We start from the raw sequence: 19,688 nt of genomic DNA on the forward strand, positions 1-19,688 counted from the left end.
CCAACACCGAAGACATCTTAAATATGAGAGAGCAGCAACCCAGGGGCCTGAGGCAGCTGAGGACATTTATATAGGAATTCCCACACCCCAGACACGTCACTGTGACACCCCCCCCCCCCCCCCCCCGCCGCACACACACACACACACACACAAAGGATCACATCGAGTGAAGTAATTTTTTTTTTTTTTTTTTGCTGGGGCTGTTTATTTAGGTTTTCTGGTCATAATCCTATTAGGATTTTGCTTAGAAATGACATGATAGATAAAAGAGCCTGCAGAATTTCCATGTTAACTGTGTCAGTTGTAAATCATTTATAAAAAAGGCTATTTTCTGGAGAAAAAGACCTGCCATTCTTTAGGATCTTGGCTCCTTTATGTGATTAGCTTGTAGGGAACAGAGTTTGATCAAGCCAGCCAGAAGTTAGTTACAAGTGGAGGTGTTAAGGAGAGTCAGACTATTGCTCCTCAGCAGCAAACAGCATTGAAGGCACCATCTCAGATTGCACAGTTCATGGTTCTGATTTATTTAAATTCTATCTTTTAAATATTTTATTGATTCAATTTGCCAACATACAGAATTAACACCCAGTGCTCATCTATCATGTGCCCTCCTTAGTGCCCATCACCCAGTTACCCCGTCCCCCCCACCCTCAAGGTTCTGATTTCTTTGTTCTATACACACATCTATAGATTACACATTTAGAGATTTTTCTAAGTCTTCATTTTCATCTGTGAAACTGTAAGAGAACGTAGCTTTTTATTTGGAATTTTGGGTCTTCAGTCATATGATGAATGAAAATAAAAGAACTCTTTTTCTAAGTTCATGTACTTAGTATAATTTTTCCTAAGCTTTTTGGTAAAAGTTAAGACCATCTTAAAATGTGTTTTGAGGGCACCTGGCTGGCTCAGTCAGGAGAGCACATGACTTTTGGTCTTGGGGTTGTGAGATCGAGCCCCATATTGGGTGGTCGGTCAAGATTACTTAAATAAAACTTAAAAAAATTTAAAAAGTGTGTTTTGAAAAGTTTCCTAAGTTTTGAAATGATCTTTAAGTTGAATGATATTGTAAGTTGATCTCTTTCCAATTTACAGCGTGCTAAGTCACATACAAGACTCAGAACTGAGGTGGAAGAATTAAAATGAGTAGGAAAGAAGACACAAGAGAGACCCAAGTGAAACAAATGGAGGCTCGGTTCTAAGCAGTTCATCTCTGGACACACTCAGCTTCAATGGGCCTAACCTTATTTTCACCCTTGGTGGTTTTATATTTAATCAAAACCCTCCCTGTGTTTGCTCTTCAAGTAGCCATGGTGTATGCACTTTATTTAGGATTCTAGAATTGCACAGGACCAGAGAGCTGAGAAAAAAATGGGGCCAGTCTCCAAGAAAAAGCCACACAATTGCTTAAAAAGCCAAGGAGTTAAGAACATTTGTGAACAGCAAACTGCAAGCTAAGCTTTTCCCTCTCTATTTGGCGTGGGCAGTTTTTCATTAGAAATTGTCATTCAGTTTTAACACCAACAGTTGCAGAAAACCTGGAGTCCAGAAAAGAAAACAAGTAATTGGGAGTCACTCTGATAGGAACAAAGTAGTGCAATCCCCAAATATGAAATTGGGGACAACATAACAGAGACCCCAAATGACAATCTCAGGCTCAGATGCTTACGATACATGGTCTTCTTGCTGCAACGTAGGCAGAGCGCAGGAGGATCAGATGGTGCCTGTGCCCCAGACCACACCACGCTGTAGTCCGTTTATGCTTGAGACATCCAGTGAATTCATCAGCAAGGTCTGCCTTAAACCCCCAAACCAAAGAACAGATAGAAATTGCATCTCTGCATTTGGGTTGTGGGAAAATATAGTAAAGAACAACATGAAACAGCCATCAGTGGCTGAGGAGGGTTGGTGAGCGTGAAAGTGAATGGTGGAGCCAAATCGCCAAATCGCCAAATCACAGATTATGAAAAAGCAGGAGGAGAAAGATGAAGACGTTCTGTCATTTTCCCGTGGAAGAGAACAAATCTGACCCTCCAGCAACAGGAAACATCCAAATGCTTGGGGAGGGATGGAGACTAGCTGTTGTCTACTTGTACTGAGAATTAGAGCAAAGAAGCCATGTGTTTTCTGAAAGGTGGCATCTGTGGGCCTTTTCCCAGCAAAAGACACATGAGACATAACACGTTTGAGCAGTAAATTGTGGACAAGCTTCCCTTTAAAATTATTTATAAATTATCTTAGATGCAGAACTCCTCCAATCAGACACAGGTAAAGTGACTTAGACAGTCTCATGCAGTCCATATGACAATATAACTATTTTGTGGACCTTGATTCTCTAATTTTTTTTAAATAAATTCAACTTGCCAACATATAGTATAACATCCAGTGCTCATCCCATCAAGTGCCCTCCTTAGTGCCCGTCACCCAGTCACCCCATCTCCTTCTTTAATTCTTAATTTTTCCGTTTGCAAAATAAGGTTGATATGATTAGATCCAGGTGCTATACCATCAGCTCAGTAAATAACAGCAACTTATTATGATGATGAAACGGTTATTTAAGAAGGCATAAGAAGAAAATACAATTTATTAAAGGGATTTTGTACACTTGGATATGGACATCTTTTCTCAAGTATCTCAACACCATAGCAATACTAAACCGCGTTTAATTTCTTCATGTATAAAAAGATGTGCCGAAAGATGCATGCCTCATCAGTTTTTATTTTATTGGGTATGGCTATAGGTGACACCCTTCTCTAGAAAAAGCAAACTGCACAGCGTCACACAGAGAGTACAGATATCCTAAGTTCATTCACACAGTCATTTTTCTAATTTGCCCTTGAGGAGAACTTTAAGTCTTTGCTCAATTCTAATCATTCAACAAAATGCTTGGACCCCTCAGGAAATAAAAGTAACCAATTTCTTTGTTTTTCTAGAACTAACTTTGTTTATTCATGTATTCTGTTATATTTCTGACCCAAATTAAGCCCTTTGCTAAAAGGAACAACTTACCTCACTCACATTCAGTCTGAATATAAAGTGTTTTACAGTGTTTTCAAGTATTTTAAAAGATTTGCCACTTTGGATAAAAAGCCATACTATATTAGTAATATGTCAGTGTAGACAGGCACACTCTAGATTGCTCTCGGGAGAATGATTACTAGGTGTGTTTAATCCCGGCATTAAGTGATGCTGGGAATAATCTGCCTTTAAAATCCTACAAATTGATTAAAAGGGGAAAGATACTAAGCTTGATGCCAGTTTTCTGTAAGGGTGAATTTGTGCAAGACTGCTTTATGCTCTGGGAATACATAAGCCTGGCATTAGCTGATTGTACATTATAACATTTTATAGCATTAAACAAATAATGGAGAAAACTGGCCTATTCCATTGGATGAAAGAACCTGGTGATCCTTAAACATGTGACATGTTTACAAACGCTGCACCTAGAAATCCACTCAGTGCTCTGCTTTTCAATTTGAGTGCATCTTTCTCTTCCATCAACACAGACTAATGCTGAAGACCAGTGACTATATAAATAAAGCTGTTGTGTTCTGGACCATCAAGCAGTGTTGAGTAGATTGAAGAAAGTACTTTGCCCTCAGCTAAGTTTGTGTTAAAATGTTTGACCTGCCACCTCTGCTGCCACCATCATTTCCTATCTTCCTCCAGGATGACGTTACAGCTATTTGTAATCCAAAGTCTGAGTGTTTTCTCCCAAAGTCAGGTCTAAGGGGGCAGCCACCCAAACGACATGAGGTCAGAGGCACTGGGATAAGCTCACACTCACCCACCCTGATGCCTCCTTGATGTGTTCACAAGGGTTACAATTAGATATTCCTGCCATGGGGAGCATTTCACTGAAGGTATAAATTCACTTGAGATCCATTCTCAGAAACAGGCTTTGAAGGGGAGAAGAGAAAAGCACTTGAAGCTTAATATGAGGAATAAGAAGGCCTCAGAACAAGAGAAAGCTGTGTGTAAAGTGGCCCAGGGGTGCCAGAGGCCAATGGCTGGCTTCTGAAAAGTAAAGGGTTAACATTGCCATCCGAAGGCCTTCCCTTGAGATTCTGAATTTTCTGCCTTGGCTAACTGAAAATTGCTATTTTCAGGGACAGCTCACATAAGTCAGAATTAGAGTCTTTACTCACATGGATTCCTCTCTAAATTTCAAAACATTTCATATACTCCCCAAAGAAAATCTTTCTATAATAAATAAAAACAAAGGTTTAGGGCTTGCAGAATTTTCTGGGGTTTCAGGATTTTTCTTAGCCCAGTTCAAATCAAAGAGGTTATAAATATCCAAACCAATATATGTATAAATTATAAGTAAAACATCCTCACCCCCAGCTATTTAAATGATACTTATTACAGATACATCCCATTTATGAGGTAGTCGGATTCCTCAGATGTGATGGGACGAGCTTTTTTAAGTTTCTGTTTCACCAGGCGTAGTCGGCAAGCAACCATGAGAAGCAGCAGAGCCGTGATGGCCAAACCCAGGGCCAGGGGTAGCACTGCACCTGTGAAACGGTTAGAAATGAACAGGGCAGGTCAGTGAATAGTGGCAACAATAGCTACAACTGACTGTATGATTAGCACTTTGCATGCACTGTTTTACTTAATCTGAACAACTCAAACAGGTACTGGTACTGTCACCATTTTACACGGAGATTAAGTAATTGGTGTAAGAGCACATAGTTTGTAAACGGCAGGTGTAGTTCTCAAACCAGATTTCTTTCAAACCAGATTCTGTACCAGGTTCCTACGAAATGTGGTGGCCTCAGTGAGTACAAAGGTAGCTCGCCCGCACACCCAGTCTGTGAATAGACAGGTGTGAGGACACGGTGGCCAGGGGGAGTTTTTCATAGTCAGAGATTACATTTGCAGATCCACACATGATCAGTCTCTCAAAATATTATGGACTAACTCCTAATTTCTTGTACTGGTTAGGGCTTCAAGAAATTTATTTTCTTTCTTAATCCAGAGATCCTACTCTCAGCCAGTAAGAACCACTGTTGAGAGCTAACTTCAAAATATGCTGGTGTAATTCTGGCTAAGGGTACTTGAAGAATCTCTCAAGTCCTCCTTCACAGGGTTTCTCCTGGGGGGTGGGTCCTAGACACCCAGGCGAGAAGTAAGAAGGGGTAGTGAGAGGCCAGCAGGAGTCTGGTGGGGACAGGGCTGTGCCCCAGATCGGTCCTCCTTATCAAGCTCAGCAGGCTCTATTCTTAGTCTGATGTACTCTGGAGTCCCAAGCCTGGGAGACGATAGGGTGGAGCTATTTTTAGCTGCAGGGGTCTTGCCAACTCGTGGAATTAGAGGAGCAAAAATGCCCATCGCATCAGCTGATTCTATGACCTTTCATCTCACTCCTTTCTTCACTCATCCAGCATTTAGTAAGAGCCCAGTGCCTGGCACTGAGCTAAGTGCTGGTAACCAAGGACAGTAAGCCAATGCTACAGAGTGCCGGCACTGCTCCAGGTGCTTTGGTTGTTTAAAGAATGACTTTATTTATTTAAGAATAGCAATTTTGGGGGCACCTGGGTGGCTCAGTGGTTTAGCACCTGCCTTTGGCCCAGGGCGTGATCCTGGGTCCCGGGATCGAGTCCCATGTCGGGCTCCCGGCATGGAGCCTGCTTCTCCCTCCTCCTGTGTCTCTGCCTCTCTCTCTCTCTCTCTATCATAAATAAATAAATAAATCTTTAAAAAATAAATTTATTTGAGAGAGAGAGAGAACATAAGCAGGGAGGAGGAACAGAGAGAGAGGAGAAGCAGACTCCCCAGTGAGCAGGGAGCCCAATATGGGGCTTGATCCCAGGACCCTGAGATTATGAACTGAGCCGAAGGCAGACACTTAACAAACTGAGTCACCCACATGCCCCAAGAATGACTTTAAAAAAAGATTGATTGATTGATTGACTGATTGATTGGAGAGAGAGAGAGATGCGGGTGGGGTGGGGATGGGGGCAGAGGAAGAGAGAGAGTCTTAAGAAGGCTCCACGTTCAATGCAGAGCAAGACACAGGGCCCCATCTCACAACCCTGAGATTATGACCTGAGCTGAAATCAAGAGTTGGATGCCTAGGTGCCTGCCACTCTTCTAAGTGCTTTATGGTGTAAATCATTTAATTCTCACAACTACCATATGAGTTGCTACTATTATTATACCCATTTTGCAAATGAAGGAAGTAAGACACCAAGAATTAAGTTATTTGTCTAAGTTTGTAACGTCAGTGGTGGAGCTAGGACAAGCCCCCAGGCAGTACAACCCCAGAACCACCACTATACAGTACTTCTCCAAAAGAGAAAGGAGATTTTACTTTTAATGACTTCAGGTCTGGGTAGACAAACATTTAAATAAAAAAATGCAATTAACTATTACAGTTACTATGATAGTTACTATGATATATGAAATGGAGATATAAAAGGAATGGTTCATATGTCCAGTTCATAGGATTTTTGTTCAAGTGGTTTAAATGTATGATGGAGCTCATTTGGGGTGGGTGGGGAGATTAGTTTATGTTCTGACATTTTCAGATTGAGATGCCTATACTTGATCCAGGTATAATTTTCTTTAGGTTTCTGGATTTTTTTTTTTTTAAGATTTACTTATTTATTTGAGAGAGAGAGGAGGGAGAGCACACATACCCATTGTAGGAGGTGGAGAGGGAGAGAGAGAGAATCTCAAGCAGACTCCTCGCTGAGTGCCGAGCCTGATATCACAACCCTGAGATCATGACCTGAGCCGACACCAAGAGTCAGATGCTTAACTGACTGAGCCACCCAGGCACTCCATAGATTTCTGGATTATTTGGGCCTATATATATATGAGAGTCTTTAGCTTCAAGGTAGTGGCTGCAGCCACCAAGTGGATGAAATTGCCAGAGAGAAAGGGAGAAGAAGGAAGGTCAGGAGTGAGGCCCCAGGAAACACCAATATGTAAGAAGGCAGACAAAAGACAACTAGTAGAACAGAAAGAGATGGATCCAAAGAGTTGCAGGACAGCCAAGGGAGGAAGGGAGTCTTGGAAGCACAGGGAAGAGACTTCAAGGAAGCCCTTGACTGAACCAAATGCTAAGATGAGGTCAAGTGGGGTGAAGCCCAGAGAGGCCAATGGACTTAGCAATCAGAAATTCACTTACAGGGAACCTGAACATTGAGGGATGCTATTTTGGTTTTATGTGTTGGGAGAGATCTAAATTGTCTGCTGCTTTTGGGGGAATGAGCCAGTAGAGACATGGATTAGAAACAGGAGACTTCCTAAATGATGGGGAAACGTACCTGAGGAGATTAGGGGCTATATCAAGGTCAGGGGGAGACACTCCTCCCTCTTGTACTGCAGGTAAGGAAATGGTGTGGGTGCAAACAGATGGGTGTTCACCTTTGGGGATGAGAAGCTGAGGAAGATCACTCTGCTCGTTCAGAGCAGGGAGAGGACTAGAGGCTGCCCTTCTGAATGAGTGTGATCTGTGTAAAGATGGGCACCAGTGCTTAAACCTCAGGGGTGGGGATGGGGTGAAGGGAGCAGAGGGCGATGCTGAAGATCCCAATTCCAAGTCTGGGGTGCAGATGCAGCTCTAGTAACAACAAAGCAGACATATAATCTTGGGGAATCTTCTTTGTCAAGTCAGATAGTCAAATAGGATGTGGCTATACTGTCAAATGGATTCCTGTTTAATGATTTGAATGCAAGGAAAATGAAATCTCACATAATAAGCTTGCTAGAATACTGCAAATTATTCTAGATTTTTCAATACTCGTTTGGCATGGTTTCTTCATTGTCCTTAGCTTTGGTAACTTGAGATTTAAAATTTTCTAACCCCTTATAAAACACATCATGATATAATTTTCTCAGGAACCAGCGAAGGAGATGAATTGGATATTTTGTTCGCATGAGTGGGAGTAATATTCGTAATACATAACAACTGGAACGAGCAGTGGGCAGTTAGAACGAGGCTCTCTGCATATAACCAGGCACGGGGGCAGAGCAGGCCTTGTTTCCTTTTACGTGTCCATGGGGGGACAGGGCCCTTTTTATTCAAATATCTGGGGACAGGGGTAAGTCCAGGAGCCAGCAGAAACAGCAGCATCTAGGTACTTGACGTCTGGGTGGTTCTGGCCATCTATTGGTTAACAGTTAGATTTCAACATTGCCAGATTATAAAAAGAACACTCTAGAGTAAAAAGAAAGTCTTCTCCATGTTCAGATCTATAATTTAAGAATCATATTTTGTCCTCCTAAATCTTCCTTTACTAATTAGTTTGTGGGATTTAGGACTAAAACCTACCTTTCTACAAAACTATGTTGAAAGTATTTTCTTTCTAGTTAAAAACCACTAAAATTATGGAATTATGGTATTCTTGCACTCATTATATATTCCCTCGACCTCCAACACTCTTTCCTCGTTCTTATTGTCTTGGTCTTTATCACTAGAGTAGCTAGAGAGAACTAGGTACTCTAAGATTTTTACTATTGAATCATAACTATCTCAAGCATAATAAGCCATTATTTATTTGGCTCATTGTATGAGCCATACAGTGTGCTCAATAGCTTATATTCATTGTCCCATTTATCCTCTCTAACAACTCTGAGGCAGTGATAGTTGTATTTCCGTCTTGCTAATGAGGAGACTGGGATCCAGAGAGATAATATCTTCTGCCCCAGGTCATGGAGTTTAGTGGTGGAGCAAGGGTTTGCATCAGATTCTAGAGCCTATGTTCTTAACCCCTGTGCCATGAGTATTACTCTTCCCGTAGGATGTTACACCTGGGAGGGAATATAGTGATAATCTAGTCCAATCAACTTATAAAAGAGAAAGCTAAGGTCCAAAGATGTGAGGGTACTGGTTTAAGAGCCCAAACATGCAGCATGATAGCAGAGGTGAGAATACAACAGTTCTTCTGACCCACAGATCTTGTCATGTGCTCCTGCAGCTGCATCAGTAACTTCAACTAGAGGGAATGTGGTTCTGCAAATGTTTATACTCTGCAATGAATTTCCAAGTTACACATTTTACCTGTTTCTGGGGCTGGGTGTTCCCCTCCTCCTCGATCGCTCTTTGACTCAAAAATATAATTTTCCTCTTTTCTGTTCTTCCTCAAGGAGCCATGATCTACAGAAAACAAATAGAACACATACAGGAATCTGTCTTATTTATTTTTTAGGATGGATGTAAAGGACTTACAGAATTTATTTCTCTAGTAAACAGAGGCCTGTGTTTGCTACTAACCTAGCTAGCTAATGTGACCAGTTTAGTAATGCAAAGTATGGGGCAAGAGCAAAACCGCCCCATAAAGAGAGAGGAGAACAGGTACATGGTAACAAAACCCCTACCCGCACGCTGGAGAAGGAAGGAGACACCTGGCTGGAAAAGTCAAGGATAATCTCTGGTCTTCATACCATGTAAAGCAGGAGCAGTCCACAAAGGTCTTTCTTTAAAAACTGAACAGAGCTAGCATACATAAGGCACTCAGACATGCTATTTGACTTTCTCACCTCAACCCAGGTTGGCAGGTATTCATTGCTTCATGTTTTCTGGTTCAGTCAGAGAAGCTTGGCACTTGCCCAGGTTCTTGAGTAGTAACTGGGGCACAGAGCTAAGATTTATTTATTTGTATGTATGTATGTATTTATTTATTTATTTATGAGAGAGAGTGAGTGTGCAAGTGAGTGCAAGAGGGGCAGAGGGAGAGGAAGAGAGAGAATCTTAACCAGCTGAGCCATCCAGGAGCCCCAGGCCTGGGATTTAAACTCAGATATGTCTAACTGCTTGTTAGTGGAACCCAGCAGTTGTGATGTAACGATGTGTGGTTAATTATTTACTCTATTCAGTTATACTATACTATTGAGAATGAAGAATAAGAAAGATCAAATCTGAGGACTTTTTGTTTTTTAATATTTTATTTATTTATTCATGAGACACAGAGAGAGGCAGAGACACAGGCAGAGGGAGAAGCAGGCTCCCTGCGGGGAGCCCCATACGGGACTTGACCCCAGGACCCCGGGATCACACCCTGAGCAGACGCTCAACCACTGAGCCACCCAGGTGTTCCAAATCTTAGGACTTTTATTCCCAGGTCTGATGAGCCATGATTGTATCACTGGATCATCTCCTATCTAGGGATTTACATCACTTGCATGCTTATTACAAGGACAATATAATGATTAATGAACTAGTGGAGTTGCTCTCATGCTGTGGTGTGATCTCAGGGGAGATTGTGAGATAATATAAACTTCTCAATGACAATAAACTGGAAATCATGAGCCTACATCAGTAATTTTACTGAGAAACAGAATAAAACTTTAAAGCTTCTTTACTCATATGTCATCAACAGATACATTCATAATGTCTGCAACTGAAATAAGGCTACTGAAAGAGGCTATTTATAAAACTCTTTGTAATTGGAACTAAGTGATTTGCCTGGGTTTACAAAGGATCACAAAAATCAACAGGATAATGGAAAATTGTGAAGTTACTGCAGGAACTGATTAGCACCAGAAGGCCACACTTAAACGGCCTGGACTGTAGCAGTGATGTAGCTGTTAAAGAGCAGGGGCCGCGAATCCATTTTTTCCTTGAAGGCATCCTTCATGATCCTCAGCCCTCCACCCCCCAGCCACCAGTTGCCGGGCAGCACAGACCAGACTGCATTCAGGATACCCTCTGAAGCACCCCTGACAGTGGCCCCTCTTCTCTGTCCTCTTCTCTGCCACAGCCTTAGGTTTCTGGTCCCTTTAACTCACAGAAAGAGCCTCTGCCTGGGTGGCTGTGTCTGCAGAAGCTCCTTACTGCACTCCCTCAGCACATCAGTGCCAGGAGGCCCACGAGGCGGCCACACATTTGCTCCTCTCAGCCCAGGCAGCAGTGGCCCTCTGCTTCCCCTGCCTGCCCGGTGCTTGGCCAGGTTACTCTAAAGGACCCACAAGTGCCACCTGCATATACACCCATAGCTCAGGCGGTCCTCCATGAGCTCCTGGCCCAAAGGGAGTGAGAGACATGAGTGAGGCGTAAACAAGTTCTAGTAGGCCAATCAGACTTACCTTTCAAACTGATTGTTATTACTGTCCACCCTACTGTAGAGGTGGAAGCCTCGATTCCCACCCAGAACCGTGAGGGGAGGGAAAAAGGAGCAGCCAGGGGGAGAGGGTGATCCGTGGGGGAGTAATGGGGGCAGCTGTCACTGTGGCTGGGCTGCCAGGTGTGGGGGCCGCTCAGCTCAGGGACAAAGGGACAAGGGGATGCCAAGGAGCTGAGGAGATCCATGTCCCAGGAGGAGGGGACAGGGACTACTGAATTTAAGCCATGGGGCTGGTGGAGTGCAAGGCCATTGAACACCTGGGCTGTCTTCCACATGGCAAGCTGATTTCCACCCCTTTGGGTTGTGTGGACCAATTAAAAATTCAAAATGATTTTTAATCATTTCAAAATCAAAATTATTTGGGGGGCCAATTTAGGGTTGTCAATTTTTAGTTTGCCAAGTAAAGACATTTACAAAGGCCACTGCCTTCACCTCAGTATAAAGTAATGAAATGTGTAAACCCAAAACATGAAGAGCTTACTATGTAAAGAGGATGGCTCTTTAAATTGAATAAATTTAGCCTTATAAAAAACTGACTACTTTGTTCTTATTTTTCTCATTTTGCCATGAATGGTGAAAGCTTTATTATGGAGGGTACTGATCCTTCTTCTACTGGCTTTGGGGACCAAATTCTGTTTCCCTTCCTTTTTTTTTTTTTTTTAAATTTTATTTATTTATTCATGAGAGACAGAGAGAGACAGAGACACAGGCAGAGGGAGAACAGAGAGAGACAGAGAGAGACTGAGACACAGGCAGAGGGAGAAGCAGGCTCCATGCAGGGAGCCCAACGTGGGACTTGATCCCGGGTCTCCAGGATCAGGCTCTGGACTGAAGGCAGCGCTAAACCGCTGAGCCACTCGGGCTGCGCTGTTTCCCTTCTTCTTGACTCCACCCGTCCAGATGCCTCAGCAGGGCTTCCGAGGTCCCCCATATTGCCCTCCATTCCCTACAAATACCCTTGACGTCGGGTAGCTAGGATCCCGTCCTTCAGGAATTGTCATTCACAAACCCATTTGCTCACTCAGTCAATTAGAACCCTTGTTAGCCAATCAATCAGACACTCTTTCTGCCCTTTCTCCAGTGTGCAGTGGAATGTCTGTGCATATCACAGGCAAGGCTACCTGTCCGTCAGGCACCATGGGCACTGGACCCACAAAAACATTTTCATTTGATTTCTCTTAGGATCACAAGAACACAATGGATATAATAATAATAAATAATAATAATAATGCATATATAATAATGAAGCTGGCCTGTGTTATATTAATCTCTATACCAACACAGTCATAAAGCATAATATTTTGGTTGGGTTTTTTTTGGGGGGGGGCCCATGAAAGTCATAATGCAGATCTATAAGCAGTCAACCCCGATTTCTCCAGCACTCAGAGATCTCTTTCTTCTGAGCTTCTAATGCCCTAATAGAAAGACCATACAAGCAGGTCTTAAGGGAACTGTAGCTGTTTCCTGTCTCTGTAGCTAAGTGAGGCTTGCTGCCAAAGCCGACATCTCCTGGGGCTGGTATTAGACTCAGTTAAATTCTGACTTTATTACTTACTAGCTGTATGACCCAGTCTAAGCCTCTACCTCTCTATGTCTCGGTGTCTTCATCCATAAAATGTGGCTAATGATTTCTGCACATCGCCAGGTTGCTATAAAGAACAAAGAAGTGCACAGTGATAGGCACTCAGTAAGTACTCTCTCCAATAAAAAATCTGGAAGTGGGGGCAGCCCGGGTGGCTTGGCAGTTTAGCAACATCTTTGGCCCAGGGTGTGATCCTGGAGACCTGGGATCGAGTCCTATGTCAGCCTCCCTGTATGGAGCCTGCTTCTCCCTCTACCTGTGTCTCTGCCTCTCTCTCTCTCTCTCTGTGTCTCTAGTGGATAGATAAATAAAATCTTTAAAAAAAATCTGGAAGTGGGAAGATCACATGGCTGAGAACTCATGTCCTACTTTTTAAAAATAATGAGCCAGGAATAAAAACACCAAAATTTATCAACCTCCAGTTCTTTTCAGAGGATTAACAACCTTTTGCCCAGTGGAAAAATATAAAATAACTACACAACACCCGCCCCCCTGCCTCTGTCTCTTTCCAATGAAGATGAGAGATTGTTCATCTTAAGTTTGAAGAGGAACTCAGTACTGGGGCCATCATTTGAATTAATTGTTTTATGGGCTTGTAGCTCTCTTACCCGAGTCTCCTAGTGAATGCCACTGCACTCAAATGCTCCAGGAAGAATTCATCTAGCACTGAGAGACACAGATTATATTTACATGCAATGTCTCATGCAATCCTTGCAGCAACACTGTGAGAAGATACTATTATCCTCTCATAGGCAAGGAAAGGCAGTTCAGAGCAGCTAATTAAGTGGAAGCTAGTAACTGCTGGTGCTGGAATTAGAACCCAGGACTGATCTCCAGCGCAGGAGCTTTTCTACTGAACCATACTGCTCTCAGAGCCACAAATCCAAGAACTTAGAGTTGATACTGTGTTTATTTATTCATATCTAGGCAAAACAAAATACCTAGGCAAAAATCACAAATTTAAATATTTCCTTAGGAAGTCTGAGATAAAGCTCTATGAAGGATGCAACAGAGAAAGAGGTTAATTGTACTTAAAAAGGGGATCTTGTCTTAGAGATGGGTTCATGTGAAAAACTAAACAAATTCATTCTGAATCTTCAGCTGTCAAATCTGAAGAGTATTTTCTTAAATGCTTTCACTCGCTGGGGAGAAGAAGCCCGTGCTATAGGAGGTGGAAGAGATCAGGCATTAGGGAGAAGGCAGTGCACATAGGAGACTTGAAATGTGAATTCCTGTTTTCTACATTTCAGAGAGGAATTCACTGTCATTTCCTGGACTGTTGGATTCAGTTTTCCCAGACGCCAACATATGGAACACCATAGAGAAATGCTTCACTTCCACATGTCCTATTACTGTAGGCTCTAACCAGAGTGGCAAGTCAGAACAAATAAGACAAAGATGGCATTTGCTTCTGCAAATAACTCATTTCTTAGGGAATTGTGCTTCCTCTTTCTGAAGGACCCATTGTGTTATGCATACATGCATAGCTATGCATTTACAGAAGTAGCTGGAAGCTGGACAGAAGTTGTTTTAATGTCATTTTCACTGACCATAGAACATGTGGTACATTCTGGAAGGAAGGTGGAAATATCAGCTGAAAAAGTGGCTACAATAAGGGCCTGCCTTCCAGAATGCTCTATGGCTCCCTGTGACCACCTGCCAACAAACACAGACAACAGAATTGTTCTTTGGCACTATTCACTGGTATACCACAATGTGCACTGCAAAGTAGGGAAAAGGGAGCTCTCTTCAGGAAATGTTCTGGATTGCACTAGGACAAGATCCATCCATTTGAGAGAACAGTTGACTCCTGCCATCATATTGGAGCATAATAGGCTATTCAGCTGTGCTGCTTACCAGGCTTCAATAAATTCAAACTACCTTCCCAGAAATGTTTTATGGTTTCAGAGTGTTTTCTCAATAAGAAAAGAGACAGTATAATGAAAAGATGAAATACCCATGAAAAATACAGGGCACATATAAAAAGCCTTTTGAATATCCTTTATGCCCTCTGGATAAAACACCTCCCACAATAATGCAAAGGTCACAGTTGCTCACTCTAGTTACTGCCAGAGGGAAGTTAAATGGTGAGGCTTTGGCACGGTTAGCAGGGGAATCTGAGATAATGCAGGCAGAGCCCCATGTATCCATACAGAAACCATGCATTCTCACAAGTCCATGCCTCAGTCTGGATCCTCTGGGAATTTGGTTGACCTGCTACGCTGGACATGAATTCTCAAGTTTCAAAAAACTGGATTCAATGTGAATTTGGATATACCACTTGTCTAGCACTCTGCAGTGCTAGAAATCAGATTTCTTTCCTCTGACTGGGTCAGATAGAAGAGGACAGCCTTGTTAATGAATGACTTGACCACACAGGGAACAGGCCCTACAGATGCAGGCACATCGAGCAACAATTCAGCCACTGAGCCACTGTGTGCTCAGCATAGGCACCACTGTGGCTCTGTGCAGTCCTGACCGATGGCTCGGAGTAGACAGAGTGTGCATTCACTGTGACACTGAATATTCGAACAAATCCTTGATCTTATCCTAGTAACATGCTTGCACTAAATTCCCAATTGTGGGATAACTGAATCAAGGCAATACAGGTTTAGTGCTTCAGAAACTGCCCTCCAACTGCCCTCTAGAAGATTGTACTAACTTTTTAAAAAGATTTATTAATTTATTTGAGAGAGAGAAAGAGGGAGGAAGAAAGCACATGCATGCAGGGGAGGAGGGGATATAGGGAGTGAGAGTCTCAGGCAGACTCTGTGTTGATTGTGGAGCCAGGTCCAGGGCTCGATCTCATGACCCTGGATCACGGCCTGAGCCAAAACCAAGAGTTGGTAGGTAGTTTCACTGACTCTGCCAGCCAGGCGCCCCAAGATTGTACTAATTTTAATCCCACTAAAAGTGCATGAGTCTTGTTTCTCTGTACTCTGTACATAAATTATTATACTTTTTCACCTTGCTAATGTGACAGGCAAAACACTGCACCTCATCCCTTTCTGTACTACATTATCAGTATTAATCATAGTATCTCTTTAATATATCTTCAATGAGTTAAGTTTTTTTTTTATCTTCACAACATGTCTGTGGGGAAAAGAAGCAGCAGAAAATTTAACTTGTCCATATTTACTATATTAGCTAATAATCCTTGTAAAAACCCAGGCATAGGTCACAAAGAGTAGTGCATTTTAAAATCTATTTATGTTATGCTGGGTGGAGCATAATTTAACTCATAAGAAATTGGAGGCTTGGGGACATCAGTGTGGTGGTCTTTGGGATGGGGAGGGAGGGGGTGGTTGCTCTCTACACAAATTGTGCCCCATGAGAGCCCTTTTGAACAGTTTCAAAGTATTGGCCTTTTCTTCCTACCTTCTCCACCCTGGACTTCCAAAGATTGTGTTTTGTTTTCTTTTTACCCACCTCCCCTCCAGCAACCATCAGTTTGTTCTCTGTATTTGTGAGTCTGGATTTTTTTGTTTAATTGGTTATTTCCTTTTTTGCTTTGTTTCTTAAAAAAGTTCTTGTTTTTGATGGATATGTAATAACATATGAATATACTCCTGAGAAAAAGAAAAGTTTCATAAACAAAATGTGTTGTGAATTTTGTTAAAAGTGAATAAATGTCAGGGTGTCTCGTTGGCTCAGTGATTGAGTGTCTGCCTTTGGCTCAGGTTGTGATCCTGGGATCCTGGGATCGAGTCCTGCATCGGGCTCCCCACAGGGAGCCTGCTTCTCCCTCTGCCTATATCTCTGCCTCTCTCTGTGTGTCTCTCATGAATAAATAAACAAAATATTTAAAAAAAGTGAAAAAATGTCCAAAAAAACTACTAGAGCTGATAAATGAATTCAGTAAAGTTTCAAGATACAAAAATTAGTATACAGAAATCTGTTACATTTCTATGCACTAATAATGAAGTGGCAGAAAGAGAAATTAAGAAAAAAACCCATTTACAATTGTACCAAAGAGAATAAGATATCTAGGAATAAACTTAATCCAGGAGGTGAAAGACTTGTACTCTGAAAACTATAAAATACTAATGAAAGAAACTGAAACTGACACAAACAAATTGAAAAATATACCATACTCACGGATTGGAAGAACACATATTGTTAGAATGTTTATACTACCTAAAGTAATCCATAGATTTAATGTAATCCCTATCAAAATACCATTTTTCACAAAACTAGAACAAATAATCCTAAAATGTATATGGAACCACATAGACAAAGATCCCAAATAGCCAAAGCAATCTTGAGTAAGAAGAACAAAGCTGGAAGTATCACAATCTCAGATTTTAAGATACACTACAAAGCTGAAGTAATCAACACAGTATGGACATATAGGTTAATGGAACAGGATCGAAATAAAAAATTAAACACACAACTATACAGTCAAAGGAAGCAAGAAATACAATGGGGAAAGGACAGTCTTTTCAATAAATGGTGTTGGGAAAACTAGACATCCACATGCAAAAGAGTGAAACTGGACCACTTTCTTACACCATGCACAAAAATAAACTCAAAATGGATTAAGGATCTAAATAATGTGAGATCTGAAACAATTCCTAGAAGAAAACTTAGGCAGTAATTTCTTTAACATCAGCTGTAGAAACATTTTTCTAGATCTGTCTCCTCAGGCAAGGGAAACAAAAACAAAATTAAAGTATTGGGATGACACCAAAGTAAAAAGCTTTGGCCCAGCAAATGAAACCATCAACAAAAACAACAAGGCAACCTACTGAAGAGGAGAGATGTTTGCAAATGATATATCCAGTAATGGGTTAACATCCAAAATATATAAAGAACTTAGCAAACCTAACAGCAAAAAAACCCCACAAAAAAAAAAAAAAAACAAATAATATGATTAGAAGTGGGCAGAAGGGGCACCTGTGTGGCTCAGTCTGTTAACTGACTCTTGATTTCGGCTGAGGTCATGATCTCAGGGTTGTGGGATTGCGTGCTCTGTGCTTAGCACAGAGTCTGCTTGTCCATCTCCCTCTACCTCTCCCCCTGTTCTCCCTCTCTTTCTCAAATAAATAAATAAAATCTTAAAAATATAAAAAAATTAAAATGGGCAGAAGACCTGAATAGACATTTTCCCAAAGAAGATATACAAATGGCCAACAGACACATGAAAAAATGCTCAATATCACTAATCATTGGGGAAATGTAAATCAGAACCATAATGGTAAAAGTCGCTGTGGAAAACAACATGGAGGTTCCTCAAAAAAATAAAAATAGAATTACCATATGATCCAATAAGTCCATTATTAGCTATTTACCCAAAGAAAACAAAACACTAATTCAAAAATACACACATGCCCCATTGTTTAGCTGGATTATTTACGGCAGCAATGATATGGAAGCAATCCAAATGTCCCTCCATAGATGAACGGATAGAAGCGTGGTATACATATATACACAATGGAATATTACTTGGCCATAAAAAGAATGAAACCTTGCCATTGCAACAATATGGATGGACCTAGAGGGTATAATGCTAAGTGAAATAAGTTGGACAGAGAAAAATAAATACCATAGATTTCCCTCATATGTGGAAATTAAGAAACAAAACAAATGGGGCGCTTTGGTGGCTCAATTAGTTAAGTATCTGCCTTCGGCTCAGGTCATGATCCCAGAGTCCTGGGATCGAGTTCTGCATTGGGTTCCTTCCTCAGTGGGAAGTCTGCTTCTCCCTCTGCTGCTCCCCCTGCTTGTGTGCTCTCTCTGAAGTAAATAAATAAATAAATAAATTAATTAATTAATTAACTAGTTCTTTATAAAAAAAGAAATAAAAAATGGGCTCTTAAATACAGAGAACAAACTGGTGGTTGCCAGATGGGAGATAGGTGGGGGATGGATGAAATAGGTGAAGGGGATTAAGAGTGCACTTATCATCATGAGCACTGAGTAATGTGTAGAATTGTTAAGTCATTATATTGTACACCTAAAAACATAACACTGTATATTCTCTAAAAAAAAAAAAAGGGAATAAATATGTGTATGTATGTGTATAAATAAAAGTGACCAGAAAAAAATGCAACAAAATATTAATGATGAGTTTTGCTAGATGGTTTTAATTTTTTCTTTATATTTTTCAAATTTTCTAAAGTAAATATGTATTAATGAGGAAAAAGAACACACACATATATGTATTATAAATAATAACAGGACATTTAATCTCTGCACCTGTGAAACTCTATTCCTTTTATCTTTATAGCCAAAGTCAGAGGTTTATTATCAAAAAGGACAAAACAGAGATTGGAAATGCATTTTAATTTGAGTGCCAGCTCCCATCAAGTGGTGGTGCATTATTTTCAAAGGAATCCTGAGCGGAGTTCTCACTGCCCCGGAGCCTGCACCAGGATCACGGAGAGACCAGTCTTTCGGATGCATAAGAGCAGGCGGAGGAGTGCGTGAACCTCAGGCTACGGTCATCCCTGAAGCACCCTCAGGGCTACATGGGGCTTACAGGTTGTCTGGTTGAAATCCCTCACCAACTGGTAAGGAAATAGTTACAGAGTACAAAGCAGCTTGCTTTAGGTTCTAAAGCCAGAGCCAAGACTAGATGGGGCTTTGGTCTCCACTCTGCCCTCAGCTAATCCATCCTCGCTCTCATGAGCCTCTCTACCACAGAGACACAGTGAGAGCCCATCTGTCCTGGCCTCCAGGAACACTGTCCTGTCCACTGGTTCTCCATCCCTTCTGCACTCCTGCCCAGAACACCTGGTCTCCCCTGAATCTGGCCTCAGGTGGCTCTCTTCTCCATTCATCCCTCCCCTTTGGAGAAAACAGACTGAAACAGATCCCAAGGCTTAGAGGGACTGACTGCCTTGCCCATCAAGTGGCAGTGCTAACAGAGAAGACCTAAGCCAGGGTCTGAAAGTACCTAAATCTAAACTGTCTGAACGAAAAGCCCTTCAGTGAATATTTTGTGGATGCATCTGTATGGAGGCTCTTAAAATCTAAACAGTAGATAAACAAAAGATTGGAAAGAAATATGCCAAAATATTAAAAGTTAT

At 41.6% G+C, this 19,688-nt stretch overlaps 1 protein-coding gene across 1 annotated transcript in view; it reads right to left on the bottom strand.

The window, feature by feature from the left end:
- Window positions 1-2,563: 2,563 nt before the first annotated feature.
- LRP11 (LDL receptor related protein 11) overlaps window positions 2,564-19,688 on the bottom strand; it is a 46,609-nt gene continuing 29,484 nt past the window's right edge. The window contains exons 6-7 of the mRNA XM_041744419.1: window positions 9,014-9,109; window positions 2,564-4,517 (exon numbers count right to left, since the gene is read on the bottom strand). Of these exons, the coding sequence (XP_041600353.1) occupies window positions 4,363-4,517; window positions 9,014-9,109 (251 nt within the window). The 3' untranslated portion in view covers window positions 2,564-4,362. The remainder of the gene's footprint in view (window positions 4,518-9,013; window positions 9,110-19,688) is intronic.

This window comes from Vulpes lagopus, chromosome 2 (assembly GCF_018345385.1).
Source record: "Vulpes lagopus strain Blue_001 chromosome 2, ASM1834538v1, whole genome shotgun sequence".
Taxonomy (NCBI): Eukaryota; Metazoa; Chordata; class Mammalia; order Carnivora; family Canidae; genus Vulpes; species Vulpes lagopus.